This window comes from Ixodes scapularis, unplaced genomic scaffold, assembly GCF_016920785.2.
Source record: "Ixodes scapularis isolate PalLabHiFi unplaced genomic scaffold, ASM1692078v2 PGA_scaffold8__174_contigs__length_109621045, whole genome shotgun sequence".
Classification (NCBI taxonomy): Eukaryota; Metazoa; Arthropoda; class Arachnida; order Ixodida; family Ixodidae; genus Ixodes; species Ixodes scapularis.
Window position 1 is genome coordinate 82,048,914 of NW_024609883.1, and position 14,089 is coordinate 82,063,002.

Genomic DNA, 14,089 nt, shown 5'->3' on the forward strand with positions numbered 1-14,089 from the left:
GCCGAAGGCGTGGGTATAAAACTGAGAAGAAAAAAACCCTTAGTGAAAAACAGCAACAACGGACGATTTAATCTTCGACGTTTCGGCCGGAGTCCGGCCTTCGTCAGGAAGAAGGCCGGACTCCGGCCGAAACGTCGAAGATTAAATCGTCCGTTGTTGCTGTTTTTCACTAAGGGTTTTTTTCTTCTCAGTTATATATATATATATATATATATATATATATATATATATATATATATATATATATATATATATATATATATATACCGTAATATCCCGAGTCATCGCCCATCCCCGAGCCATCGCCCACCCCATTTTTTGGGCCAGTATCGATTTCCGAAAAAACACCGAGTCATCGCCCACCCCTTCAAATACCCCAGCGCGGACTCTGCGATCCGCGAACACTCATCCTACCCGAATGACGCGGCCGCGGACCTTACAGTTCGAGGAGGTCCGTGACAAAGTAAAACAAAGGAGGGAAAGACACTTCTTTTTGTTTACCTCCGTGAGCGACCCCAAAGTGGTCGTGTATCCGTGCGAAAAGAAAACGATGGAGATAACAAAATAAGAGTTTGTTAATGTAACCCCGGAGTGTTAGGTCAAAGTCTGTCTCCGCCAAAGTAAGGTCACCGCGAACCCGCTCCTTCTTCCCGCCCGTCGCGACCGCGGTTGTGCAATATTTTAGGCAAAGCCAACGTGTAAATAAAGCTTTGCTGGAACGCCCTACACAGACGTTTGCAGAGCGTCCCAACCGTGCATTGATAGCCCGCCGTGCACGGACGCACGTATGTACGCACCAAACAAGAAAGTTGCGCAAGAGCTTGCAATTGACAAGGCGCCCGACTTGGCCCGACGCCAAAGTATTTGCCAACGCGACCCCCAGCTTTCCCGCTTTCCCAGCATTGCTCTTGGTCGCTTCTTTGGTCCGCTCGCTCGTTGCGCCTGGTCGGTTTTTCTACTTTCTTGTAGACTTTTCTTTCTTTTTTTTTACTAACTAGGAGAACATAGTGGTGACATTCTTTCACGGAACAAACGTTCGCGCTATATGTAGATCGGCGGTGTTTCTAGCGCGTATGCAAGCAACGGACTTCGCTATAGTAAAATATTCTTTCGTGAGCATTTTTTTCTATAAAACAATGAAACTAAATCGAGTTTTGAGTTTGATGTATCTCTTGTGCATCAGCGCTAGATACGCAGAGAAAAATAGGCGTTTTTTTCCGCTTTTTTTCAAGTGTTTGTGCTCACCCACCGAGACATGGCCCACCCCACTTTTTTAATGAATTTCAGGTGGTAGGGGGGTGGGCGATGACTCGGGATATTACGGTATATATATTATTTAAATTACTTTACCAAAAAAAAGTTGTTTTTTTTTTCACTAGTCTCTTTTGGCATGGGAAATGGATTCTTCAATCCACCCAATCACTGAAAACAGTGTAAAAGAAATATTCACTGCAAATTAAATTGCATCGTAAAGTGCAGATTAATTCAAAACTTGTTTTCTTAATACAAACCATGTCATACTGAAGAACAAAGAGAGCTTGATTTGTGTAGTTGTTGGGAAAGCTTTATTTGCTGTAATACTTCAGCAAAACAAAATAAGAATATCTTCTAATTTCTATGTAAGTGCCCAGGAAACATCTCGTTCCCGCCAGATTTTTTCAGCTTTGTGCACTCGGAGCCACTGTTGCAATTGCTACTGAGGCCAGTTCTAAACAAAGTATTGAAGGAGCTGTGCAACGATTTTGACGTTGAAAGAATTGGCATCTTCTACTTTTGTCGTTGTTTATCTTGTCACAAAGGACAGAAAACACACCTCCTTCCTTCGAAATGTTGCGATTTCGCCGCGTAATCGCGAGGTAAAAAGTAAAATATTCCCCGACCTGCAGCCGCAAGCGGCGGTCATGAGAACCACTAGGCATGACGTCAATGGTGGTCTTGTAGAAAGATAGCAAATTGTGCGAATACCTGCTCGATAAAAGGTACCTTTTCTATAAATCTTGGCGTTTCAATATATATAAATGCGTCAGAAACCTGGTATCATCGACAAAACTTTTATTATACACAGTTTTAGTGGCGCCATCTATCTTAGGTCCACAAAACTGTCAGCTCTATCTGCTACCGCGAACAGCCGCCAGAAGCCGGAGGGGGACAGGGGCAGAGCCAGACGGAGATGGCTGGACCCGGATGAGACTTTCCTCCTTTCACCATATCGTTTGCGCTGCGCCAACACGTGGTCACGCGGTCGCGAGAGAATGAGTTCTCGCTGCTCACTGATGGCTCTAGAGAGCGAGCTTCACCGGAACCCCACATATCCCCGTTTCACGTCACAACGCATGTGACTCGGAAGATGGTGAAGGAGTTGAGAAGTGCCGAAAACCTCAATCTTTGTCAAGTTTAAAATAAAAACTAGGACATGCACAGTGTTGTGATTGCTGCGCCAATTGCGCCAAACTGCGCTAAGGGACTAACCCTGCTACATCCTGCTACATTTTTCCAAAATACGGGTAATCTGTGCCAAACCTGCACCGAAGGACCGATTTCGGTCGCCTTTCAAAATTGAAACTAAACTGAGTACAGTAATGAGCACACGTGAGCTAGGTGGCGCAAGCGGACGCCCGATACAAAGTACCTTACATCAATAGTTCATCCGGTCTTGCATGGTTTCTCCCGCCGTCTCTTGTTACGTGCTCTCGTGCTCTCGTCGTCTCACATCTTTTTAAAACTTTTTCAACGATAAACGTGGGCATGTGTGGACGCTCCATGCCATGAAACGCATGAAACCAGCCATGCCATCATGCCGTGAAACGAAACCCCGTTTTTGCACGGTGGGAGTTACTTTGTGAGCTGAAGCACTTGCTCCTGAATGCAACGGCCGTGGGAAAACTATATTTGCTCCCTGCCTGCCAGTCACCGTGGTCATGCGACATCGGGTATTGCCGTCCTCACGTTGCTGCAGATATGGCGCTTTCTAAACTAATGTTCATCAACATTCCTGTTCTTGTTTAATACACTACTACAAAAATCCCTCTAGCTCAAAAACTGCTGTGTCGAAGTACTGATTAGCTAGGTTTCTCTCGGTAGGCTTTCTTTGGAGGAGGACTCCCTCGAAAGACTGAGCAGAGAGTTTCTGGACCTGAAATAGAAATGACAACATCTGGAATGGTTCCAGAGTTTGATGGTGTGCGGCGGGGAAAAATTACTGAATGCTAATGTTGACCCCCCCGCCCCCCCCACCACTCCCCAAAAAAATCTTTTAAGCTCTATAGGTTTCAACATAATTATTCTATGTTTTGGGCTTTTTTTTTTTTATAATTTCTTTTATATGTTGCTATTTATATTAATGGATGTGTGGAATTGAATGTTGTTTACATTGTGTGTTGTTGTTGGTACTTATGATTTATTTATTTTGTTGTCTCATTCGCTCGTGCAGTCTGCAAAGCCATGGCTACCGATTGGGCAGCTGGCAATATTGTTAAATAAATAAATAAATAAACATTGCGCTCGAACGTGACCATTAATTTCGGCGCGCTTTTCAGCCATGGGCCTGATCGCGCTGGGATCGCACGACGTCTGCATAGCCGGCGGAGTGGAGTTCCTGTCGGACGTGCCGATCCGCGTGAGCCGTCCGCTGCGCAAGATGATGCTGGGCGCCAGCAAGGCCAAGACGCCCATGCAGAAGCTGAAGCTGCTGTCCAAGTTCAGGCCAGGGATGCTGGCACCCGAGGTGCCCACTCTTTCGCCACCTTTCTCGTCAACGGTCCCGAAGAGTTTTGTTGGCCCAACCTCGAGCTAACCAAACTCTGGTACTCAGGTGGTTTTTCTAGCTACCCAGACTAACTGCATTCACCAAATACTGTAAACTACTTAATTTTCGTGAGGACCTAATTTTTGCGAATCGCCTAATTTCGCGAAACATGGGTTCCGCGAACAATTTCGGTAAAATGTAAACACATTAATATCTATATTAACATCCTGCAACGTCGCGAAAATTAGAACCCGCGAATTATTTCAAAACTTCAGCTTTGACCTGAATCGAGAAATATTGAGCCCGCGAGAAATACATTGTTTACTGTACCTGGGCTTTGCTCTTTCCGGCACGCTATTCAGTATCTCTAAATTATGAATAAATAGCTATTGAGGAAACGGCAAATGTAGGCTGTGCCAGAACTAGCGTTTTCATTTCCCCACGCTTTTACAGCGATAGCTGTAATCGGCTCTTCTCACCACTGTAAAATCACGTCCGTTGTTGATGTTTTAGTTGGCGTAGTGGGGCGTTCGTCGTTGATGTTGCCGAATCCTTCAAAAAACCGCTGCCTGCGGGTCACTACTGAGCAACGCCACAGCATCAGCAGCCCGCTCTATACAATGGGCTTTTGTAGTACCCAATGCCCATGGCACGCTTTTTGCTGGGGAAAGAACATAGCAGATAACAAAATGCTGTTGTAGCACTGTCAATGCTAAGAGCTCGTGCCGGGAGACGCTCTTTTACGCGCTCTGGAACAAAACGGAAACAGAAGCATTTGGAACAAAACGCGGTCAGTCTTTTTTTTTTGTTGTTGTTCCGAACGCTTTTGTTTGCGCGCCCCACAGTGCATGGACGCGACGCCAATGCCCAACGACTTCGCTGTGAATGTACTGTGGATTAACACGGTGCTGCTCGATTTCTCTTTTGGTGGTGCGACGTCGCACGTTGAAAAACTCGGAGGTTCAGCAGGTAGTCTAAAAAACGGAGTATTGTAAACGACTAATGTTCGCGGGAACCTAATTTTCACAATTTGAAAAGTATTGCAAAAAATTTACCACACAAATACGTCGCCTCGTGGTAACAAACGCTCATTATACCACCCCCAGTTGCAAAATGTTGTGCTCGTCAAGTGTTCCCGAAATCCCTACTTGGTAAAATTCGTAAAACATCGAGCATGCGTAAATAAATTTGTTTAAATAAAGTCTCACATTTTTCCGTACAGCTGGAGTGAGCTTCCGCAGCGTTAATTTCACACCATCAAACTACTAGGGACCTCTGGGAAAGTAGTTCTACTGCCCAAATACCCACATCAGTCGTCACTTTTTTAGTTTGGTCAGTAGTGATCCTTCAATTTGAAGAAGCAGCAGGTGCCAACCTAAAAGTTTTATTAACTTCGCGAAAAGAATGATCTTTGCCCGCTATTAGCGTTACTAGTTCAGCCGTGTCTATCGTTGCGTCGAACCAATTTCGAGGCAAATCGGCGTCCGTCAAAATTTAAAGGGATGCGGGGTGTGCCCAGCTCCCGGCAGTGGCCGAGTTCACCACGGGCGAGGTGATGGGTCACTCGGGCGACCGCCTGGCAGCGGCTTTCGGAGTCACCCGCCAGGAGCAGGACGAGTTTGCCCTGCGCTCGCACAGCCTGGCCGACAAGGCGACCAAGGAAGGGCTGCTCAGCGACCTCGAGCCTGTCACCATCCCCGGTGAGCGGGGGTTTCAAACCGGGTTCCCAGGGGTCCCCCAGAGTATGCTGCCTGGAACACGTCTTCGACTGGTGCATTTGTCGCTCCAACAACACGTCGTCGGACGGAAATGGAAGCCACTTCCATTTCCACCCGACGACGTGTTGTTGGAGCAGCGGTGGTGTTACAAGGGGGGTGGTGATGGCACAACACTATGGCAGTGTCACAGCAGTCGTGGTAATGGTGTGACACCATTGTGGGGTCACGCCATTATGGTGGTGTCCTCTATGACGGTGTCACACAGCAGTGGCAGTGGACTTGGCTGATGCCCATTCTGTTGCAATCCGCCCCAACTCGACAGTCCACGGAAGCATCGGCAGCCGGGAGTTGGGACGCCGCGACAACAGCGACGTATACATTCATCTTTTAACCAGAACTTCTACGCCCAACCGTCAGGATCGCGACGTCCGGTTCTGATTTTCGTGACGCCATTTGTTGCTGTTTCAGGACCAATTTCGATGCGTGGTTGGAGTGCGGAGCGCAAGTTCGTCTGCTTCTTGTGCAGGAGTTGCAGTGACGTTAGAAAGACGCCGAACTCTCATTTTCTTTGATTGAAAGAATAGTGGATGGACCTCGATGCTAGATCCCTTGAGGTCTACACACTATTTTTTGTTTTTTTTTTAATCGGCCAATAAGAGTTTGGCATTCTGACATCACCGCAATCCCTGTGCAACAAGCAGACAAACTTGCGCTCCACAAAGGGTGCCGAGCACACCAGTCATAGACGTGTTCTCGGCGCCATAGCCAGACTACCCTCGTAGGTTTTCCGAGCTTTTAAATATCCAGTTTAATCGTTACTTCAGCAGATCTGAGTCACTCGGTGACGTATAGCTATGCACCAAGCACTTTCTAGTTTGCCCTTTATTAATTACGAAATCCCTAGACTTCTGCGCCGCTTTATTGCAGCAATGACAGGACCGGGAGGGGTTCCATGGCTGCCGTTTAGGGCCGACGTAGGTTTCTTGAGTTCGAAAAGTTTGATAATTTTGGCTGGTGAGTTGTCGAGTGAAGAGAGGTCGTCGGGCGGCAGTTTAAATGCAGAGTTGCATTGTTGCAGAAGCTAATTCGGGTGCTGCGAGTGTCCGAAGCACGTGTCGCATGGCACGGTGGAAGGTACCAGAGTCGGCCAACTGCCAAAAGCTTTTGGAACGAGAAAAAAAAGATATAACAGGAGAGGAGGATGAGGCTGCATCTGAGCGTCAGCTGCGTTCGTTGTTGAACGCAATTCTTCGTGCGACGGATAGACCGATGGATGCAAGTAGAGCTGAAAGTTTTTCCACCTTGTCTCGGCCTCTTCGGTACTGTGGGGAGCTTGGTTCGCTTGCAGGTGACAAGCACAAGCCGGAAGCTCTGAAAGCCAGAGCTTCCAGTCGTGTGTCAAGGGGGAGAAAGGCCGTCGATTCCAGGTTTCCACTGACTGTATCGCCCTTTGTGCATCCATGTACAAGCAGGCTTGTCTGAGCAAGCAGTTTTGAATGGGTGTTTGTTCTACTGTGTTTGGAGTTGGGTGTGAAGTACACTTTCGGCTTTACCGACGCCTCACGTGGGTTGTGACAAAATGTCAAGCACCCCATGCCCGTAAGAGGTTAGCTCACGTCACAATCTCCGAATTCCAGACGACTTTGGCGTAAGAGTACATGCAGCGTACACATTTCTGTCAACCCTTGCCGCGGAAATTTTATTTATTAGTCTCTGGAGACGTTGAAGAGTGAATATCACATCAGAGGTCCACGGACAATGTTTCCCCTTGCAGGTGAATCTGCGCAGGTGTCTGCGGATAACGGCATCCGGGTGTCTACCTTGGACCAGATGGCCAAGCTGAAGCCGGCGTTCATCAAGCCCCACGGAACCATCACAGCTGCGAATTCTTCCTTCTTGGTGAGTCTTCAGCATTTGCCTGCAGTTGCTGGAACTAGGTACTATCCACCTTTTTTTAGACAGCATGGTGCAGCTTTCCAAAGCAATGAAGCAATTTCCTTACATCACCCACCTTCACTTCAACTCTTGCATAATTAGTTTAATTAAAATAATAATAATAATAATGCTTTATTCATATTCCGGGAGGGTTGACCCAGGCACCAGGCATACGGGGCCGCATAAAGGCAGTGCTGCACATACCACAAGGACTTGCGTGCCCAACCTGGAGCCCAGTGATGATGATGATGACAATCTGTGTGATAAATAAGATGATAATGGGATGTTAAAGAGGGTGAAAAGCGTTGAGCCTAGTAGCGGTCTTCGCGACGGTAGTCTTAGCTGGGCCGCCATGGCCCGCTGACTTCTAGCAGGCCACTCTCGTGCGCCAGGCAATTTTTTTGTCGGGTTGGTAAGCTGTTGCAGATCCAAGCGCCTGTCTATAAAGAACATTCTCAAAGCACTCGTCTGACGTCTGCGCTTGTCCGCAGACGGACGGTGCGTCCGCTGCCCTGATCATGTCGGAGGAGAAGGCCCTGGCCATGGGACTCAAGCCCAAGGCATACCTGCGGAGCTTCGTGTACGTCGCCCAAGACCCCAAGGACCAGCTGCTTCTCGGGTGAGTGACTGCGATTTCCACGAGGCTCCACCGTGCTTTTATTCGTGCTGGTCGGTCGTTTTGGAGGGATCATTTTAATAATTAATTGAGCCTTTTTTTTAAAAAAAAAAAAAGCTTTTTTAGGGAATTTTCAATCCCAAGTTTTCCCGCTAAATTAAGGGGTGAAAAAAATTAGGAGTGTGCTAAATTTCAGAGTGCAATCAAGAAAGTGTTTTTTTTTTTTTAATGCTACTTTTATTTTTTGTGATATGCCAAGCTCATTTTCACATTGAGGGATAATGGAGCGTAAAAAACTGTCCTTCCCGATTAGCAACGTTCACTTATCTCCCTCTGTGGCTTGGTAACACCGATTCTGCCAAGGTCGTCATTGGCCATCGCCCTGCATTTACGAGAGGTGGGCTCTCTTTCGGCGTTTTTTTAAAGAATGGCAAATCATGCCAAAAATAGGGGGTGGGTTATCTTTCAAGGGTGGGGCATCTCCTGGGATATCACGGTAGTCAGAGAGTGTAGTGTGCAATTTTTGGCTACCTGTCAGCGCTACATCAATTTCGAAGTGCTTAAACTAGCCCATCAGATTATTTTAGCTTGAAGGGAATCTGACAGGGTATTTATGCTTTGCTTAGATTTTTATTTGTACTTGACATATGAGAGCACTACTACCCAGAACACAACTTGCAGCTCGAAATCAGTTTTCTTTCTGCCCAAAAACCGTTGATCTAGAACTGGCCGGTTTGAGTCGCGCTCACTCTCTTCTCAGTGGTCACGTGCCCTTTTTCTGTGATTTAGACACAACCACCAAAGATAACCAAAGTTGTGGATCATCAAAGGCACACACTCAATATTAAAAATAGAAAAGTAATATGATACCCATTTTTTGTGGCTTCTAAAAAGCCGCAGATTTGTTGATTGAAGAAAAAAAAAAGTTGCACAGCCACGTGACTTCCGCCAACTCTCCTCCTCTATATTTCTTCTCCCTCCCCAGTCCAGTTTTGGTTTCGAGCGATTGCATTTTTTTACTTTATTAAAAATATGTGGTGCTATAGAAAAATATTGATTGGGTGGTCTTCTGACACCATAATGAATCGACTGGTAAAAAATGAAACAAAAATTTCTTTTTTGGGGGGGGGGGGGTGTCACTGTTCCTTAAATTGTAGCCACCACTCAGATAGTCCAAATACAGTGAAAGCTGCACTGATATTCAGCCTCATGTGCATATTCTATATCTGACACAGTATTTGGTCAGTCTTTTACGTTTGTATTTGACTTATATATAAGAAAATATTGATATTTCCACATTTCAGAAGTGTGTAATTTTTATTTTCACAGTCCCGCCTATGCAACCCCGGCAGTACTTGCTAGGGAGGGGCTCAAGATGTCCGACATCGACGTCTTCGAATACCACGAGGCATTTGCCGTGAGTGTGCCCCCTTTGTTCGATCAAAATAGTACTTGCGGCTATCTCATTCATTCACATGATGTCATGAAACTAAATTAAAAAACTGACAAGCCATTTTTTTTTTTTTTTTGTGCATGTGGTTAAAATTGTGGCCCTTCCTCTATGCTGGCATCTTTGTTTTGGTCTTACTAATAGAAGACTATTGCTTCTAGTAATTTCAGTCTCAAAATAGTCTTGTTATCAGACACAAAGTAAAATTAGCGGTGAAGTTAGTACGGCGTCTAAAACACATTTCCAACTACTACATCAAAAGCCTTGTACGGCCACATGTGGAAGCGGCCTTAAGTCTCAGGAGGCAGCACGTCGCGCCACATGTCGCGATCCCGACAGCCGATTATAAAAGCGCCCGTAAAGCAGGCAAGCGGACTCGTGTCGTCGTTGTAGCATCCCAACCCGTGGACTGGCCGTCTGCAGAGCAACCTACAACGGAACTGCCTTCTGTCGTATTTACCCCTCGTGTTGTACTTCCGCCAGGTTCACATTGAACGGCCGTATCACACAGTCTCGACATTACCAGCCCAAAATCATGGGGATAAAATAATGATTTGGTAAACGCACAATTCGGAGATGCATTTTAGGCACCATAGTCCTGTGCGGAGCGCAAGTTCGTCTGCTTCTTGCGCAGGAGTCGCAAGAAGCAGACGAGGGATAGTGAGTAGACTTCAATGTTAGCTGCCTTGAGGTCTACCCACTATCCTTCCGATCGGAGCCAGTCGGAGCTCAGCATTCCGACGTCACCACAACGCCTGCTCGAGAAGCAGACAAACTTGCGCTCCGCATGGTCGCCGACAGGCTGAGAGCAGCAGAGCATCGCTTTTGGATGTCCGGCTTCCAGTGCACGCTTGTTGCCTTCACCGCAATGTGGAAAAGTGTGCACAGTCGAGGTTCGCGAGGCACCAAAGCAATATCGAAGGTCGGAAGCGCGTTATGGAGGCGGAACAACTGGAGCACCTCCCCACCGTTCTCATTCTGTCGGTAACCGTAGTGGCTCAATCTTTAATGATCTTAGCAGAATTTATGGTAAAGCGATGGTTTCACGCGGGCTGCCGCTCTGGCTGTGCGAGACTGATTTGGAAGTCGCCACTGGCGGGGTTCGCTCTGCTTTTCAACGAGATGTGTACAGGCTTTGTTTCCTTCTATACAGTATTCTAAAGATATTCCTTTTATACTTAATATGTCAAAGTTGATTTTGGTTTTGTGTCTGTTGTATGGCAATGACATACCATCACTAGCCCATGGGGTATTAGAAAAACAAGTGCACAACTCCAGGGGTGGAACAGCTGCGCCATTTGCGCCATTTTGCGCCAGACGCATTTGTCTGCGCCATCCTGCGCCATTTTGCGGAAACTGCGCCACTGCCAATAGCTTGCGCCATTATGCGCCAAATCGCACAACGTGCGCCCAAAAAAATTGTATTTTGTCTTGGTTTCGGTTTCTATCGACTCGACTGGCAACAATGAGCACGTTTAGCTTGGTCGGCCCTGCAATCCTTTGTTCTGTTTATTCTCCCTATGTATCTCGAGTCGGAAGCGCGCCTAAAAACTCGGGGATCGGATTCCAAGCGCTACACCACCTGCATGCGACTGGATTGTTATTCTTCAACCATCAGTGATTAAGCAAGTCGGCCGAGGTGAGGTCGAGTCGTTAAGCGTCAGATTGCCTGAGGCTCTGCGGCCCGGGATCCAGAAGTCAACCAGTGGAAAAAAAATGAGCAAAAGATTCCGTTTACTACTTAATCGTTATAAGTTGGAACCGCATTCCCGCAAGATAAATCGTGATTTGATAGAACTGGAAACGCTGTCCGATCCGAAATTTTGCCGTCCAGCAGCTCTCACGCGAGCGGTAGATCTGCTCGGCGTACTTTAACCTTGCTCTTGTTAATCGCTTTGAATACAATAACTCTGTTAATCGTAGTCTGCTGCTTCGATATTGAGTTGCACAATAGGATAAACTCGAAATTTTTGCCCTGTTCCTCCACGCAGCGGCACGTCCGTTGCTTACGCACGTCACGTGGTTCGCACATATAATTACTATGTCGAGCATGTGTGGGTTGATCGATAAGCAGTGCTGGTTTGCATCTTGAGCAGCTGAAAGCCACTCAGAAAATATCAAGTACATTATCTTCAGAAACGTATGGTACTTGCGTTTTGGCTCTCATTAAGGCTCACAAAGTTCCAAGTTTTCGCATCTGTTACACTGTTATGTGTTATCCCATCTACCTAGGTTCCTAACCTCTCATGTTCATCTGTGCTGCTAAGCACTATTGAAATTGCTCCCGTGCTCGTCTAAGACACGAGCTGAAGTGCAATGAAAACTGATCTGAGCTGCTCCTAGCCTGCTCCAGAATGTAGTTTTAGCTGCTCCCAACCTGCTCCAAAACAGCGGTTTCAGCTGCTCCCGTGACTGCTCCCAAATACATTTGATGAGTTCCACCCCTGAACTCTCTTTTTGTTGAAAAACTGACGAAGAAGAGTTTGTGAGTCTGGCAAGCTCTTTGGGTATTTATTTAAGGCCTTGCAGTCCAGGCTGATATGCCCCAGTCTCTTTAGCGCCTAACATTTCTGCAACCTCTTTTTCGTTTTCTCTTTCTTCTTGTAACAGGGACAAATTTTGGCCAACCTGAAGGCCATGGACTCCGATTACTTTGCACAGACTTACATGGGAAAAACTGCCAAGGTGAGCGTCGTTCCTGGGGTGGTGGCATTTCAGTAGAACCTCGTTGACATGTGATCATTCTAGATCGTCGTATGTTTCCGCAGATCACATGTTTCCGTAGCCCCTGTGAAAAAAATGCATCACCAGTGTTCTACTCTACTTCAACATGGTGCAAAGTGTAAGGTGCTCCCACTGTACGAGTGCACACAGAATCTTCCTCTGTACACTCATGTGCACAAGAAGGTTCTTCCTGTGTGCATGATGATGTCGTCGTGTCACTTGACATCGCAGTCCCTTGTGACGGTTCTTCGCAACGGTCTCCTCATAGAATTCGACCAATTAAACACATTTTGCATTCAAATGCTGGGTGGGGCATGAAGCAGTGTTGCCGCGCACATCACAAGGACCTGTTTTGCGCCGCACCCCCGTGGCCATTGCACGCAGGTTGGCACGCTGCCCATGGAGAAGCTCAACACCTGGGGTGGATCCCTGTCGCTGGGCCACCCGTTTGCTGCGACGGGAGTGCGTCTGGTGACCACCGTGGCCAACCGACTCATCAAGGAGGACAAGCAGATCGGCCTTACGGCCGCCTGCGCCGCCGGCGGTCACGTGAGTTGTCCGCACTCTCCTCGCTCCTTCCTTGGCAGAGCTCTTCTGGCCAAGTAGCGTGACGTTTCGTAGCTCTATTATGCCGAGCATGGGTGCACACATGAATTATTAAAGGCTCTTTGATACTTCATGTGCGACCAACTGAATTTGGGAGTTTATTGGTGAAACTCCTAAAGGTTGTTTCAAACTTTCCAAACAGCGAGAATGAATAAACGAGGATTTTGAAATACTTCTCCATTCCTGACACGATTACTTGCCCCAACGAGGTTGAGATGCTTTCAGTGCCCGCCAAATTGGAGCAGCCGTTAGGGACCTTCCCTCGTCTGGCCAACGCCAGTTTACCGAAACCGGCGTTGACAAACCCATAGCGAACCTACTTCAATGAGAACAGTGGTGTCTAGGGACGCCATTACCTCTCATGTGACTACAGTAAGGGAGTGAAGCAAACAGGACAAAAGGAAACGCATCACAAAGCCTGGCCACGACTGCTTCCTTTGACGACTGCACAAAAGTATAATACTATATATCTGGGGAAATTGTGGTTATTTGGTGTCTACACTTCGGCTGCTTTGCAAGTCGATACTCACAAAAAAGCCTGCACCCTAATATGAACCTAATGCCTGCTGCTCCGAGTTGATTTTCTAAGCATGGGATGTTCACAGCACATTGTGTATTTTTAGAAAACCGAATAGAGGTTGATATATTGTTCCATTTTGTTTCAGGGCCATGCCATGATCGTGGAGAGGTACCCCAGCAAATGAGAGGCCTCCTTTTGTCTTCTTGACAGCGTGTTAACACGGGCGTATGGCTTTCTTTTTTTTTTTTTTTTTCAGAATCAGTTTAATAAAGTGTACATATTGAAGAGGTACTCTTTTTTTCTGGATTTGCTTTGCAAAAAAGACGCTCCACAGATCACTACAATATTTTGTTTTCAAGCTTAAGTAATAATATAAAGCCTAAAACATATTTGTGCACACTGTGACTAGGAAACATAAGTGCTGCTTGTGCATACACTAAAACACTTCATTAACAAATTCTACGGTACAGATAGAAAAATCAGGACATAAAAAACCGAAAGGCGTCTACACGGTAGTGCTGCGTCTGTGGAATGTACCTATGTGGTACAGTTGACTCTCATTAATTCAAACTCGAGGGGGCCAAAAATTTGTTTGAATAAAGCAAAGTTTGAATTATCAGGAGTTTCTTCCCATAGAGACGCATACGATGGGACCTGCACGTTAGTTTGAATTAAGAGATTTTGAATTAACGAGAGTCGGCTGTATGTTAGGAAATGAAGGCACTAAAGATACCTAGTACTACAGCCATCCCTCAATTAACTTGGTAATATTTTG

The 14,089-nt window shown here is 46.6% G+C and overlaps 1 protein-coding gene across 1 annotated transcript in view; it reads left to right on the forward strand.

The window, feature by feature from the left end:
• Positions 1–13,567, forward strand: part of LOC8052273 (trifunctional enzyme subunit beta, mitochondrial) — a 29,710-nt gene extending 16,143 nt beyond the window's left edge. The window contains exons 7-14 of the mRNA XM_040220705.3: positions 3,537–3,724; positions 5,265–5,445; positions 7,238–7,362; positions 7,890–8,017; positions 9,344–9,431; positions 12,075–12,149; positions 12,573–12,737; positions 13,460–13,567. Of these exons, the coding sequence (XP_040076639.1) occupies positions 3,537–3,724; positions 5,265–5,445; positions 7,238–7,362; positions 7,890–8,017; positions 9,344–9,431; positions 12,075–12,149; positions 12,573–12,737; positions 13,460–13,498 (989 nt within the window). The 3' untranslated portion in view covers positions 13,499–13,567. The remainder of the gene's footprint in view (positions 1–3,536; positions 3,725–5,264; positions 5,446–7,237; positions 7,363–7,889; positions 8,018–9,343; positions 9,432–12,074; positions 12,150–12,572; positions 12,738–13,459) is intronic.
• Positions 13,568–14,089: the final 522 nt, after the last annotated feature.